General features: G+C 43.0%; 1 protein-coding gene across 1 annotated transcript; it reads right to left on the bottom strand.

The window, feature by feature from the left end:
• Positions 1-1,385: 1,385 nt before the first annotated feature.
• Positions 1,386-13,948, bottom strand: LOC127481618 (solute carrier family 22 member 2-like). Its single transcript, XM_051811086.1, has 11 exons — positions 11,135-13,948; positions 9,100-9,203; positions 7,960-8,114; positions 5,654-5,822; positions 4,552-4,666; positions 4,348-4,454; positions 4,017-4,231; positions 3,653-3,761; positions 3,182-3,294; positions 2,019-2,118; positions 1,386-1,529 (listed from the first exon to the last, which is right to left on the bottom strand). The coding sequence occupies exons 1-11, from the start codon at positions 11,543-11,545 to the stop codon at positions 1,469-1,471; spliced, it is 1,659 nt and encodes a 552-aa protein (XP_051667046.1). The 5' UTR covers positions 11,546-13,948; the 3' UTR covers positions 1,386-1,468.
• Positions 13,949-14,067: the final 119 nt, after the last annotated feature.

Below are 14,067 nucleotides of genomic sequence, written 5' to 3' on the forward strand. Positions count from 1 at the left end.
TTTTGTAGTTACTCATTTATTCATCTCAGTATTTGCTTTGCTTGACTTGTTACTGCCTCCTCCATTTTCTTTCTGCAGAGTTTTCAACAGGTTTTGCATCAATGAACTCTAAGTCAGCTGTTCTGACAGATTTATTTTATTGCAGAGCAGAGACATCTCTGCAACCACAGCAGGAAACTAGCTCTGTAGGACACAGAATTACATCCCCACTGTCCCTCTTGCCCCTCTCAGAACAAGCTTGTTCCCCTCTGTCCCTGAAGCAAATACTAGTTTTGCAACTGCCTGGGCCAAAGCCACGTCATTCCTGATCAGTCCCTACGCTTCTCAGGGCAACCTTGTCATGGCTCTGCCTCACTGGACAACATGCTTTCCTGCCTCTGAGGCCCTCACAGCAACACTGAACATTAACTGAGGCTCAGGTCAATTGAAAGCAAGGGCAAGGTCACCATACTGCCACACTGGGAGGCAATCCTGGCAGAATTTCACCCTGCCTGCTAGAGTTCAGCATGCTTTGCTCAGATGGGAGCTTTGTCCCTGCAGGTGACTATCTAAGGGTAGAGGTGTCTTGTTCCCTGCTCACAGTATCCTTATTGAAAACCAGTGTTCCCCAGCAGTGACGGGGACCAGCAACACAAACAGCAAAGGGGAATCACAGGACCATTGTGCTTATTTTGCTTTGCAACCACAAGTCTGTTACATTTGCTCACTGGGATGGACTACGAAATTTGTGAAAGCTGCTGGGTGTTTCCTGGCAGACCCAGTGCTGTCCCTGATGTTCCCTGAGACACAGGACCCCTGGTCAGGGTCCTGCAGGTCCCCAGGCCTGAGCCCAGCTCACTCCAAAGGAATGCCCCTGTAGGGCACACTTATAAGGCTATTACCTTATGAAATATTATGAGTCTTTCACCTATGCACTCCTTTTCACACTCTGGAGTTGCCCCATGCCCATCTTATCCATCCCTGTCAATAGCCAATTAAATAGGAGAAAATAAAATAATTTTTTTTTAAGTCTGTGCAAATCTATTTCAAGTTGTAACATGAGTGAACTAGGTTTGTAGTTACCTTGATTCGCCAACAGACATAAGTCTCTGTTATATTATGCTGCCCCTTTGTAAGAAAAAACAAAGGCAGACTTCATGGAGGGATGGATCCCACCATTCCCAAGTTAAGATCTCTCCCCATGTTGATGTCCACAGAGCTGGTAAAAGATTTCCCAGCTATAAAATATATTTATCTTTGTGTATAGAGAGGGAAGCAACTATGCAGCAATAGGGACAATCCCCTCAGAAAACCCTAAACATTGTAAATAAAGAATATGCAGAGAAATAAAAAAAAAAAATTTAAAAAAAAAATTAAAAAAAATAAAATAAAAGAGGCAGAGGAAAGACTTTTCAGAGAGTATTTATTCCAATTTACCTTTCCATGCTACTGCCCTAAAGCATACTACCCAGCAAGAGTTGCACCTTCTTCAGTCATGTTCTGCTGTTTTGACATGGAGATAGATTTTTTTGGCCTTTGGAGCACTTTGCCTGCAAGAATAACAAGACATGAACATCAACCAGGAATTAAGGTGTTTAGTGAGCACCTAACTTCAAGTTCTTCACCTGCTCTGCCTTGGCCCCAAGAAAATTATCTATTCTTCTAGGTTTGTTCTGGCTTCTCAGTATATGCAGGTGCTTCACACACCACATGTGAAGCTGCTATAGAGACTGTCCTTTTTTTATTCTGCTATTAAGGTTTCTTTAAACACAATGTTTATAGTTGCACCACACTTGAGAGACTAGTGCAGTTTTATTCGCAAGACAGTAGAGGCTTGGGCTACTTTTTTTCAGATGCCTAGGTGAACATGTGGTAAAAGGAGTCCAAAGTCTGTCCAGTGAGAGTCTCGAAATTAACTATCAACTTCTTGGAAACAAATAAGGTAGCCAAGTAACCCCTGGGCTTCCCCAAGGGCCTCTGAACAGAGGTTTTGCCCAATTTCAAGTGAAAGCTGGTAAGAGTTCATCTTCATGGCTCACCTGTGAAAGTTTTCAACATCCTCCACAGTCTCAGGCAAAACTCTTCCTTTAGTTTCAGGCAAAAGCAACACCAATCCACCCGCAATCAAACCAAGAACAGCTTCAAATCAAACAAGACACAAAGAGCTTGTAAACATATACCAACTACAGCCTGACAGAAAGGACTTGTCAATGGCATTTTCTTATCTTCTTCATACAAGATATGCACCTCAAGCCTCTATATGCAAAACTGCCATGCCACTTCTAGAGTATGTGGCTGCCATATAGAGACAGCAAAAAGACAAGTTCTCTTTTGAGTTATGCACCAAACTAGGACACTTCAGACTGGACAGACGAACCTTCTGTCTTTAGAGGAAGGATTTATAGTGGAGAGAACCCTTTCCATTGCAGGAGTGTGCCAGAAAACATATTCTATTTCTATGCTATTCACATAAGATTAGAAAATACACACAGAACATATTATCTCCTAAACAATGTGATTAACTTCTCCACTGATAATTTCTTTTACCCAGTTTGTACATATTTGACATATATATTTTAAATCTACTAAGCACCCTGTCTGTTAAAAACTGCATATTTTTATTCAATACATTTTTCCATAAATAATGTGCTGATCTAAAGACTCGGAAAAGTGTTGCAGACCCTGAACTGAGAGTTCAGGTCACTAGTCTGTAAGCACTTATCTTGCATTTATTTACCAGCTTCTTTCCAAATAGCTGGAGAATAGCCAGTTAACAGACTGTAGGAATAGGTGAAGCATAACAGCCATACTTGTATTCTATTGAATAGGTAGTTCTTTAGTTATGTGAAATTCTAGAGTTTGACTCCTGGACTGAGACAATATATCTCACAGAAGTGCAGTAATTCATCAGCTTTGAATCCATCAAATATTAATCTCAATTTTTTTCTCAGCTCTTTGCCACGTGTTGAACCTGTATTCACCTCTGACTTCCTTTAAAATGCAAGAAATAATAAGGGCAAAGGAGATATGAATGCATAAACAAGCTCCAGGTTGTCATAAACTGAAAGCTGTGGCTTTACAGACAGCAAGGAGCTTCTGCTGAACTTACAGCAGCTGACTCAGTGGCTTTTCCCTCCTTTTAAACTCGGGTCCCACTGCTGCACCCTGGGAGAGGCCAGCAAGGAGGTAAGGTGGCACTTACTGAAGACAATCAGTGGCAGATCATGCCAGACTTCCACCAGTCTGTAGACAATGAATGGGACGATGACTCCACCAACATCACACAAGGAGGAGCAAACCATCACCCCGAGATTCCTGGTTCAGTAGCAAAGGGATCATGTTAGCATCAGAGTACTTCCGTTGGAAGGGGATGGATCACAACTCTGAGCCTTACGCAGGACAAATCTAAGCACTGTGTGAGATTTCAGATCCCTCACCCACCCCGGTTTTCTCCACTTTTCCCTTTATTTCAGTCATGTGTTTTCCCCTGTCTAAAAGTACATTTGTTCTCTTTATTAAGGTACCTTTTTAAAGCACTTTAATTGTGTTTCATCTATCAACAGTACTTGTGTAGCTCTGACACACTTGAGGATAACTTATCATAAAACACAACATACGCATCACCCTCAACTGTTTCCAGGCCAAATGCCAGCTGAGGGGAGGATGAACCTACCTGATGTATGTTGGATACAGTTCAGTGTTTACAAAGCAAACCATTTCAAAAGCCATTGTAATTCCCATTCTCCCGATGCAAGCAGTAATCACTTTTAACCAATGTATATCTGCAGAGGAAATGCATTCAACACATTTAAAAGTATCCCAGTCATTTAGCAGGTGTCAATTAATACAACAGTGTTATTTTGGGGGACCTCTGATCCCATGTCAGTTGGTGTTTTTCAGAGACCTTGTTTCACCTGCATAAGTGAGGGAATGGAAACAGTTAGCACTGCATGAGCACAGGGACCCTCACTAAGCAGCATGGAGGACCTGGATGACAGGGTGGAAATCCCCCACAAGGTTTCATTCAGGTGACTTACCCTCAGGGATCAGGGCTGTGACAAGGCAGGCAGCCCCAGCCACCAGGTTTGACACAGCCCAGGGGTAGCGTCGCCCAACACGGTCAATAGTGACAAGGATGATGAAGGCAGCTGGGAACTCAACAAGTGCAGAATAGAGGAAATCCAGATACATGTTCCCACCAGCTATTCCCATGTGCATGATGAGCCCCTGGTAGAGGACAGAACTTGTGAACCTGGGCAGAGAAGAAAATCCTGGATTTGTTAGTCAGTCAGAGAACAGAGATCAGCGTCCTGAAGAAGTTTTCCAAACCAGAGCTTCAAAAACAGCTCTCCCACATTATATTCTTACCAGTTGTACATCAAAATGAGTGTGTTTTTTCTCATCTGTGGTGTCCTGACAAGGTCAATTAGTGAAGGTTTCTGCTTTCCACAGTCTTCCTCCTCAAATTTAATATCCTATGGAAGAGCCAGTACATAGGACGTTAGGTTTCTGCTGGGAGGAACTGATGGAAGGTGATGCTTATTTACATGCACAAGCAAACCCTGAGCTCACCTCAAAATGGGAAGGCATCTTTTTCTGATTTTTTTTAGCCATATTACTGACAATTTTCATAGCTTTGTCATTTTTTCCTTGAGATATCAGCCACCTGGGAGACTCTGGGAGGCACCTACAACACAAGTGAATGACATATACCAAAACATAAAGCCCACATAGTGCTTCCATGTATGGAGACTTTGGAGAGAGTGCTTTGATTGAATAGAGGCAGATGGCTTTTCTGTTTATGTGGGTGGGTTTTGTTTGTTACTTCCCACTTCCCCAGTCAGGAAAAGTAATATATCTCACAGGTGAGATTAGAAGAGGAGCAGTTGAGGTAGCGGCTTTAATCAAAGAAGAGTTTATTAAGGATAAATCAGGGAAGGGCTTTGAGTGAGAGTAGTGCTATCATCTTAGCCATCCCATTCACCACAAACGGCTCCTCTTAGGGAGCCAATTTTCAGTTCTGGCATTACAGGTTAAGAAGTAGCAAACAAGCTAGAACTGGCTTACCAATTCAAAAATATGGAAGAAGACAAAATTTTTTTTTCTACTATTCCTAACCTCTAGACACATCCAGACAATTTCTAAAATCTAAAGCACTCAAACCAAAAAATATCAATTAAAAAGCGAGGGGAGAAATAAAAATTAAGGTGAGCCCACGTGCTTTTTTTTTGTTGTTGGACCACAAAAAAACTGCAAATTTTTTTCCTTAAAATAATATGTTAACAACACATTACAGTTATGTTAGCATCAGACAATATCTCAACCATATTTTCAGTGTAGAGTCCACTAAATTATGCCAAGGCACTTTTTTTCCTTTATTAAATGCTTAAAGAAAATAATAAATTTTATTAATTCACTTTTCCCCTAGTATTTTTCAAATTGATCTGTCTTTTAAACACAGGTCAGGTGAGGTGCACAGTCTAAGATTCAATAAGATCTCAGTTGCTGAGGGGTCCTATATTTCCCTCTCCTTTTTGCTGTGAACCTCTTCTTTGCACCAAGAGGTGTGCACAACCAAAAAGGAATACCAAGTGTCTTTCAGTATCAAGCCTCAGGAAGCAGGAGAAGCTGTTTTTTTGGGTTGTGGGCAGAGGTAGAACACAAGCCCGTTTACCAGTAGTAGAGAAGGAAGAAGCAGGACGGCAGGGTGACAGTGAGCTGCAGCCACCGCCAGTGAGGGATGGCATAAGCGATGGCATCAAAGACCAGGAGGCCAACGGAGAAGGCCGTCTGGTAGAGGATGCCCACCGTCCTCCGGTAATCTGGACCGACAACTTCTGTCACTGCAAACACACACAAAGACAGGTGAATGGCACAACCACTCAGAGCAGGAGTAACTTGCTATGTGGGGACACGGGAAGACCAATGCCACATTAACACTTTGAAGAAACCATCTTGGTAATCATGGGCTTCCCAGAATGTCTCTGGACAAAACCCCCTCATGCTTATACAGGAAGGTTTGCTTTTCTGTCACCCAAACTTCAGTAGAGAAGAAGACACTGCTCCTGGTCTTATACTGGCATAAGACATTCAGTACTGTCCTCTGTCATGGAGATCTTTGAGTAAATCAAGCATTCATCAAAGTGCACAGATGGATTTCATTGTAAAATCTCATGCCAACATACATAATGTCTCCAACCCAATAACAAAGCAGAATATTTTGTTTCCAAAGGGCCATCTTTCAGCCTGCATCTCACTCCAAGTATGCAAGAAAAGCCTGTATCACAGGATGGCACAGAGCTCCTTGGTCAGGATGGCATCACAATTCATCTGCACTTTGCAACTCCACATCACAACATAAACCCAAAGGTTAAGTCTTGTTGATATACAGAGTTAAAAGTAACTATTCCAGCAGGCAGGCACAAGTGCACTCAATATTTTGTGTGCAGTTGTATGATTTCAAGAAAGCAAACTGATCAGGAAAATAACAGCAGTTATTTAGCAGCTAAAGGAAGCATTGGGTTTTGGAATTACAGAGTAGCTAATACTGCTTGGCCAAATAATGCACAAAGATATCTCCTCAGGCTCAGTAGGACTGAGCCAAAGGCAGCTGAAGTGTAGACAAGTGCCCCAGGAGAGCAGGATAACAAGGTTGTTCTGTCCTTGTACCGTTCCCTGGGCATTCAGTATCGGCTACCCTTAGGGAAAGGATACAAGTCTAAGGGGGCTTTGGGGCTGATTCTGGGTGATATCTTTTTTATGGGAGAGTTTCAAGAGAATCCAGAATTAACAAGATATAACTAGGGAAAATGTCAGGATAGGGTAAGTCATTGTCCTGAAAGGGACTTTGTGCTCTGAAATGGCATAAAGTTCCCCAGAAGAGATGATAAGGATTTCACTTGTGCCAAGAAAAGATTGAAGAGCATCTAGATTTAAGCAAGCATCTAGAAATGTACTGGAAGGAGCAATCACGTCTTAGCAGAAGATAGTCTGCACTGTGAGATAGGTGTTTTAATTTTATTTATATCAGACACTATATAACTACACAAGTAAGATGTCCCCACTAAAAGACTTAATGGAGGCTTAGGGCATTGACATTTAAGTTTCTACCACTATCACAGTGAACTGCATCACTCAGAGCTATTTGGTAGAGCCACCTAATGTCCTAGCCCAGATAAGGCTCTATTAGTTGGCATTGAAAATATTTAATCTGCTGCTTGAGTGATTGCCTGGTGTTGGCTATTTTATAGAAGAGATTGAACTCCATTCCAGAGAAATTAGAGAAGTCACATGGAGCTCTCTACCCTGCACCAGAAAATGGTCCTGATATGGCCCCAAATCCAACCTGGCCACACAGTGGTGCTTCACCACCAGACACAATTGGTGCAGGGCACTGGGAGAGGCATCCACAGAGGCTGGCACCTCTCATGGCTTACTTAGCCTCCATTCAGACAAGTGGATACACAGATACACAAACACTTTGTCTTTCTCAGCAAGTACAAGCTGTTCTTCAGTTATTTTTAGGCTGCAAAGCCTCTGTTTGGCCTTTAATGCTCATTGTGCCATAAAAATGCCTCAAATTTTCCCCACCCTCTTCTTGTCTCCTCTGTCATCATCCTGTGTGGAGCAGATGCAGTCTGCCTGGGGCCATCACCTTCCCCAGCCAGAGCGTGATGGGAGGAAGAGGAGCCCAGGTGCCCAGATCTGCAAAGGTGAGCTGTGCCACAGGGGAGGAAAAGCCTATCTCAAGGTAACAGCCCTCATATACCACCAGTTGACTGAGCTTTGAAAGCTACAATTGTTTCTCTCTAATGACAGTGCTTGAAAATATCCTGAGAAGTCAAAGAGGGAGAAAACTCCTTGAGATAAAACACCATGGGAGGAATTTTTTAAATGGTTTTTGTTCAGGTATTTTGGATTGAGCTTTCTCCTTTATCTTCTGCAGATAGTCTTATGCCGGGGAGAAGATCCTGAACTCACCCAGGATGTAGCCTGCAGTCCAGCAGCCCTTGCTGACCAGCCCTTGCATGAACCGAATGATGACTATCCACAGGTAGGTGGGCACAAAGACCAGAAGGATTCCACAGACAACGTTTGCAAAAATTGTGGTTAAGAGGCAAAATTTACGGCCAAACCTGGATTGGAAAATAATACACATGAAGCAAACCACTAGTAATGAAAGCACAGGCATTTTAAAGTAGTAAGAGGTTTGGGGTGGGGGGGATCCAGTTTTGCTATACAAGGGATAGAGACATGCTTTTATTCTTTGCTCATTACTCACTTATCTACTTTTCTAATCTACAAAAAGTTCCTGTGACAGTTGCTCTGCAATTCCACAAAAAACTTTCAGAAAAGAAAGAATAGTCCCATATTTACAAATATTATATTGGGGGTGAAAAATAAGTTGATATTATGACTGATATTACCACATGCACTAGATTTATAAAGGGTTTATATATCACAATCTTAATCTTCAAAACTCTAGTATGTAGGGATCTCCTTGTGAGGGGGCTGCATTTCACAGCTGGAGCAACTGGGAGCCTGCTATTTTAACAGTCCTAGGCAAGAGGGGAACAAGGAGGGAAATGGGCCTTCAGATACTGACAGTTGTTCCTCTTTAACGTCAGGTGCCTGAGCTAGGGAGTTTGACTGCTGGCTCTGAACAGGGAGCTAAAGAGATTTCTGCTTTTTCACAGTGAGTGCTGCTGCACCCATCTGGCAATCTCTGTGCAAACAATTTCTAAGTTTCTCAAAAGGAAGCAAGATGTTCCCAAGCTGTAGCCACACAGAGTGTAACAGATCAAGTGGGAACTCCCAAACAGGAATTCCTGGCTTTGGTCAACACCCAGGGTTCTGATGTGGCACAGTAGGAAGTCTGGGGTATACGGTACTGAAATAGTCCTTGCAGGCTTTGCAGGACTTGCTGAGCAGATCTGTGCCAACCACTAAGTATAACCTAAGAAGCAGGGTATTGCTCCTCATACTGTAACTAAGCATTCAGGTGGCTGGCCTTATTTTGAGAAGAGTAGAGAGTATATCAGTTGCACAACCTTTATCTAAGTTTGGCTGCTGAATACCAATAAGGGAGGTCAGAGGGTTTTACTGTCAGCCCACACATACCTGTCTGCGATGTAGCCAATGTTTATGGAGCCAATAAAAAATCCAGCATTAACAGAAGACTGAAAGAGGTCCAACTTCCAGGAATCCTCACACACCAGGTCAAACTAAAGGAGCAACCACAGTCAGAGGCAAAAGAGTGAAACGAGGAGCTGGCTCACATTCACAAGTCTCCTTCACTTCATTTAAAGATTTAAACTTGTTTCTGAGTCAATGCCTGTTTTGTCAGTTAAGTTAGTAGGATTTCTGTGTGCCAAGTGTCCAACATTAAAAACTGGAACAAGCCCTTGAGCGGTTTATTGGTATTTCAAATTCACATCTCATCTCTTTGCTGGAAAGAACATAGGCGAGCTATTACCTGTCAAAATTGGCATCCTAACTTGTGTTGGCCTTTGTTGATCAAACCATCATGGACCTGATGATCACACTGGGCTTTTCAAACAGCTTTTTGTATGCATCTGGAAAGCAGGTATTTTGTATCCAGGACCAAGCTTTATACTGCCTGGGTATCCACATATATTTGCCATCTGGTCTGACTTGTCATTCTTACTTGTAGATATACATAAAACATACTAAAAAGCTACTAAGTTACTTCAAAACCCTCTCTTAATATGACTGAGGATCCCTTCTCATCCTGCTGGTAACTAGGTTTAATTGAATCTATGCACCTGAACATAAAACCAGATACTTCTCTTGATGCTCTGTGGGGCTTTCCATGAGAATGTTCTTCCATATGCAAATTTTTCCTTTGGCCAAAGTAACATGTCTTACACTGCACTACCCTTTCCCTTGCTTAGCTGTCAGAGCAATGGGACAACTTAACAGAGCCTGAGAGCTTTCATGGGAACAGTCACAACCAGAAACTCATTGATGAAATGCCCACACAGGCATGTGACATGTCTGGTTATACCGTGAAAGAAGTGGCCCATGGGCCTAGCCTTTTACCCACTTCAGCAGGAAAGGGAAGACTACTGATGTGAGAGCATGACTGCATGAACCTATACAGACTGCAAGCTTTTAGCTTCCAACAATCTCATGAGATGATGGTGGGGTCATATGGACCCCAGCACCTGGTGAAGCCTTTTGCAGCAAGATGTGCCTGCTGAGCTGGTGCTGTGCAGGCAGCCTGGGTCACCTTTCATTTGAGGTGCCTCACTTCCTCACTTTAATATCATACAGCCCATATCTTGCTGAAAGAAGTACACTTACAGTACACCACCTTATATCTACTTCCAAACTCTCACAAAACTGTAAATTCTAAAGTTGAAAGAGCACAGAATTTACCTGCTCCTCTGTTTGTGTTAGACATATAAAGGAAAGAATCCTGACCTCGATGATCCCTGAAAATTTGGTGGAACTTTCTATTACGAAATCAAGCTTGTCATCCCAGTTACTGGTTTATTTTTAAAGTTAAAGCACCTAAACTGCTAAAGAACAGCAAGTAGCTTAAGTACCATTTTCAGTTTATTCATACCCCTTCTGAGAACACAAAACAGCCATCAGCTTTTCTGCAGTTTATTCCTGACTTAAGCAGTTTAACTGTGGGAAGCCATTACCTTCCCCCGCCCCTGCCCACCCCTCGACTGCCATTCATTCATATTTGAAACAAACTTTGAAAGACTTTATTCATTAAAAAAAAAAAAAAAAGAGGGGGGGTGACGTGGGGGGAAGAAATTAAGACCTTTGCATTGTCCAGTTTTGTTTGCAGCACTGCAAGCTGCACTGTTTACACACCTCCACCAATTGGACCTCTCATGTGACAGAAGTTTCATTCAGAACTGGACTTTATCTACCTGGGGATTTATTTGCTGAAATATGCTTTGCTCTCAAGCTGAGCAGCCAAGGCAACACTTCAGAGCAAGGACAGAGATCAGATGACTTGCAAAGCCCCTGGCGCAAGTTCACAGCGAGAGACAATCCCTTCTCCAGGTAAGCAGGCGATATTTTAACACAGCCAAGGCTACACGGACCCCTTCCCACAACCCTCAGCTTGCCTGTAACAGAGGGGACAAGGTAAACGGGGCATATTTGTCTTTACCTCGGTCACGAGGGAGCTCCCTGGGGAGTCGTAGACCCAGCCGTCGAGGCAGGGAGCGAGGGGGACAGTGCTCCCATTGCCCACCAGGCTGCCAAGAGGGTCAGTGCAGCTGACACCCGTTGCGTTCCAGTCCGCCTCGTACCTCCTGCAGCGGCTGTTGTAACTGGACCCACGGCCATCCCACTCAGGAACTGTGTGATTCAGCTGCTCCTCCAGACTCCAGCCACACCGCTGGCTCAGCTCAGCTACCCCAGGACTGTAGCAGCGGTGCTCAGGGATGAACCCAAAGAAGACAACACCCACATACACTGGGGTGAAGGCAGCAGAAAGCAAACATAGGACAAAAAAGGTTTGCTTCTGGAACCTGTCAAATTCTCCAACGTGCTCTAAAATGTCATCTAGGGTTGGCATTTTGGCATCAAAACCACCTCAAAAACCTCAACTATGTCCTCTCTGCAGCACTGATGTATTTAGTTGGCAGCAAAGCTACTTAAGTAACAAACACATTTGACCAAAAGTCAAGACTAACTCCATAAATTATTAAACTACATGTTGCAAGCTTTATTTTTTAGGTTTCATTTGAAATCAGACCTTAATTTACCCAGGCAAAATTTGCATTTAACCCCTAACAGAGCACTTATATGTTCCTTTTCTCCAGAAAAGTCCCTGACAGCCACAACCCTTTAGGTGTTTTTTTTTTGTTTTGTTTTAATTAGGCTAGTCAGCTCCTCAAATAATAGGCATTTTTAAGAAGCAAACAAAGATGGAAAATTCCACCAACATCCAAGCAACATACAAGTTTAGTGCAGAGCGGCTGGGCACCACATGGGAGCAAAGTTTATTAACCAGAATCTGTAAAGAGTAGGTAAGTACATTGTGAAAAACAAGCGTCTATGTGTTGACCCACGTGGCAGTAAATGAACAGCTTTTCTGAGAACTCCAGCATCATGTGTGTCTCATCTTTTACTTTCCACACTCTTCCATTTCCAGAGAATACCTCTCCCTGCCTATACCAGGGAACACAGTTGTCATCTCACCATATTTTTGCAGTGATAAAGAAGAGAAAAAGCATTCACTACAGAATTATGCACTGGGAATAGCTGTGGGAAGCCATAATATATAATACTTATGGCCAAAACAGCTAATTTTATCACAGAAGACCTGTAAGACTTTAGGTGGACTTCACTGCAGGCACCTCAAATAATTACAGTTATATTATGTTCCAATGGTACTTTGTCCTGCCTGTGGATAGACACCAGCTACTCCTGTATCTTTTGCTGACAACAGCAGCTTCCATCAGAAAGAAAAGCATAAGGTTAACATTCTCAAGACAGAAAAAAAAAGTGAAAAATGGCCTGGAAACATATTTAAATAGGTTAGGCAACAATGAAAAGAAAATTTAAAGACCTCATCTCAATACACTCCAAGAAATAAACCAGCTTAGAAGGCCATTTCTGGCCTGGGGATTGAAAAAGAACCTGGTCTCATCAGCCACAGAGCAAGAGTGGTCTAATCAGCTGTGAAAGCTGCTTTGCAGACTAGCCCTTTAATATCATTCCCTACATCACAGAGATGTGCTTTCTCCTCTCCTACTTCATCCTCTTCTCTGTCAAGAACACCTGTAACAAGTTACCAAGAACTCCTCTTCTGTGGTCACTCACAGCTGTGCTACCCCAAGCCCAGCACAGCACTACCCCACACGAGACCTTCACCTCCATAGCTACAGGGGCTCCACATGGAGCTGGGGAGGGGAACAGGGGCACAAAAATGCACAGCAGTCACCACACTCACAGCCAGGCCTGGCAGCCTTCCTCAGCAAGAGGATGTGTACAGTCACCTGGGGCCAAAGAAACTGTAGTCAAAGCCTACCTGGGAAGCAGCTGAAGTTTAAAGACATTAGGCTGTATCTTAAAAATACACCCAAAAACCCCTCACATCACTTCTTTCCTAGCAGTTTTGTTTAAACAGTTGGCAGTACTGTGCATAAGTTCCACACGGACTAAAAAAGTTAGATCCAGACCGGGCCCGTTTTCCTCATTTCCCACCATCCTCTCTACAGTCAGTTCAGAGAGGGGCTGGGTGGCACTGTGCGTGGCAGGTGGATTTCTTAGAGACTCCTTTCACAAGGAGTTGCACTGCTAACTGGTAAAGTTTCTGCTCCTGGCCCAGCCATTTGGACATATTCGTTTGGGCCCTGCTATTCTCATAACACTTCCCTCCCTATGGTTAAGTAGGGTATCCTACTAGTTAAATAATCTGATGAAGCAAGTCATGCATCCAGCTCTAGATAAGGTAAGATTCAGTCAGTCTACCTACAAATGCCTAGATAAAAGTGGGCAATAGTTCCAAGACCAGGCACTGAAGTCACTCATTGCTTTCAAATGCAAGTTAGAAATATAACAATGATATGGCTCAAATAAGCACCCCCAGACAGAGTATCTCTGTTCTACCTAGACCTTGTTAGGCATGACCAGAACAAATGACACAAAGTGATTTTATGCATGGGAAATAACATCCTGCAGTGGGTTCATGGATCCAACAACTCCAAGATGCCAGCCTTGATGACTTAGGGAAGCAGCACTCTTCAACATCCATTGATGAGAACCACTGCAATGATAACTGACAGGATTAAAAAATGCACCATCAAGCCTCTCATTCCCCCCAGACTCACCTAATCCTAAATATGAAAAATGCTGCTTTTAAGTTTGACAAGATGCAGCTTAAGCCAAACTGATTTACAGCTCCACTGGTAACAACACAAGAGAAAGAAACCCAAGACTGATAAAGAATACACCACTGGGACTTACCTATATATTCTGATTTTTGTCATCAAAGATTGGTTCTCCTTTTCAGTGACGTGACTGAGGTATTAGCTATCACAGCAGAAAAGGATATCACCAGGCTGGCAAGCAGCATTACAGAGTAGTGTTAAG

This window comes from Manacus candei, unplaced genomic scaffold (genome assembly GCF_025592945.1).
Source record: "Manacus candei isolate 608988 ecotype Guabito, Panama unplaced genomic scaffold, ASM2559294v1 h1tg000081l, whole genome shotgun sequence".
In the NCBI taxonomy this organism is placed as follows: domain Eukaryota; kingdom Metazoa; phylum Chordata; class Aves; order Passeriformes; family Pipridae; genus Manacus; species Manacus candei.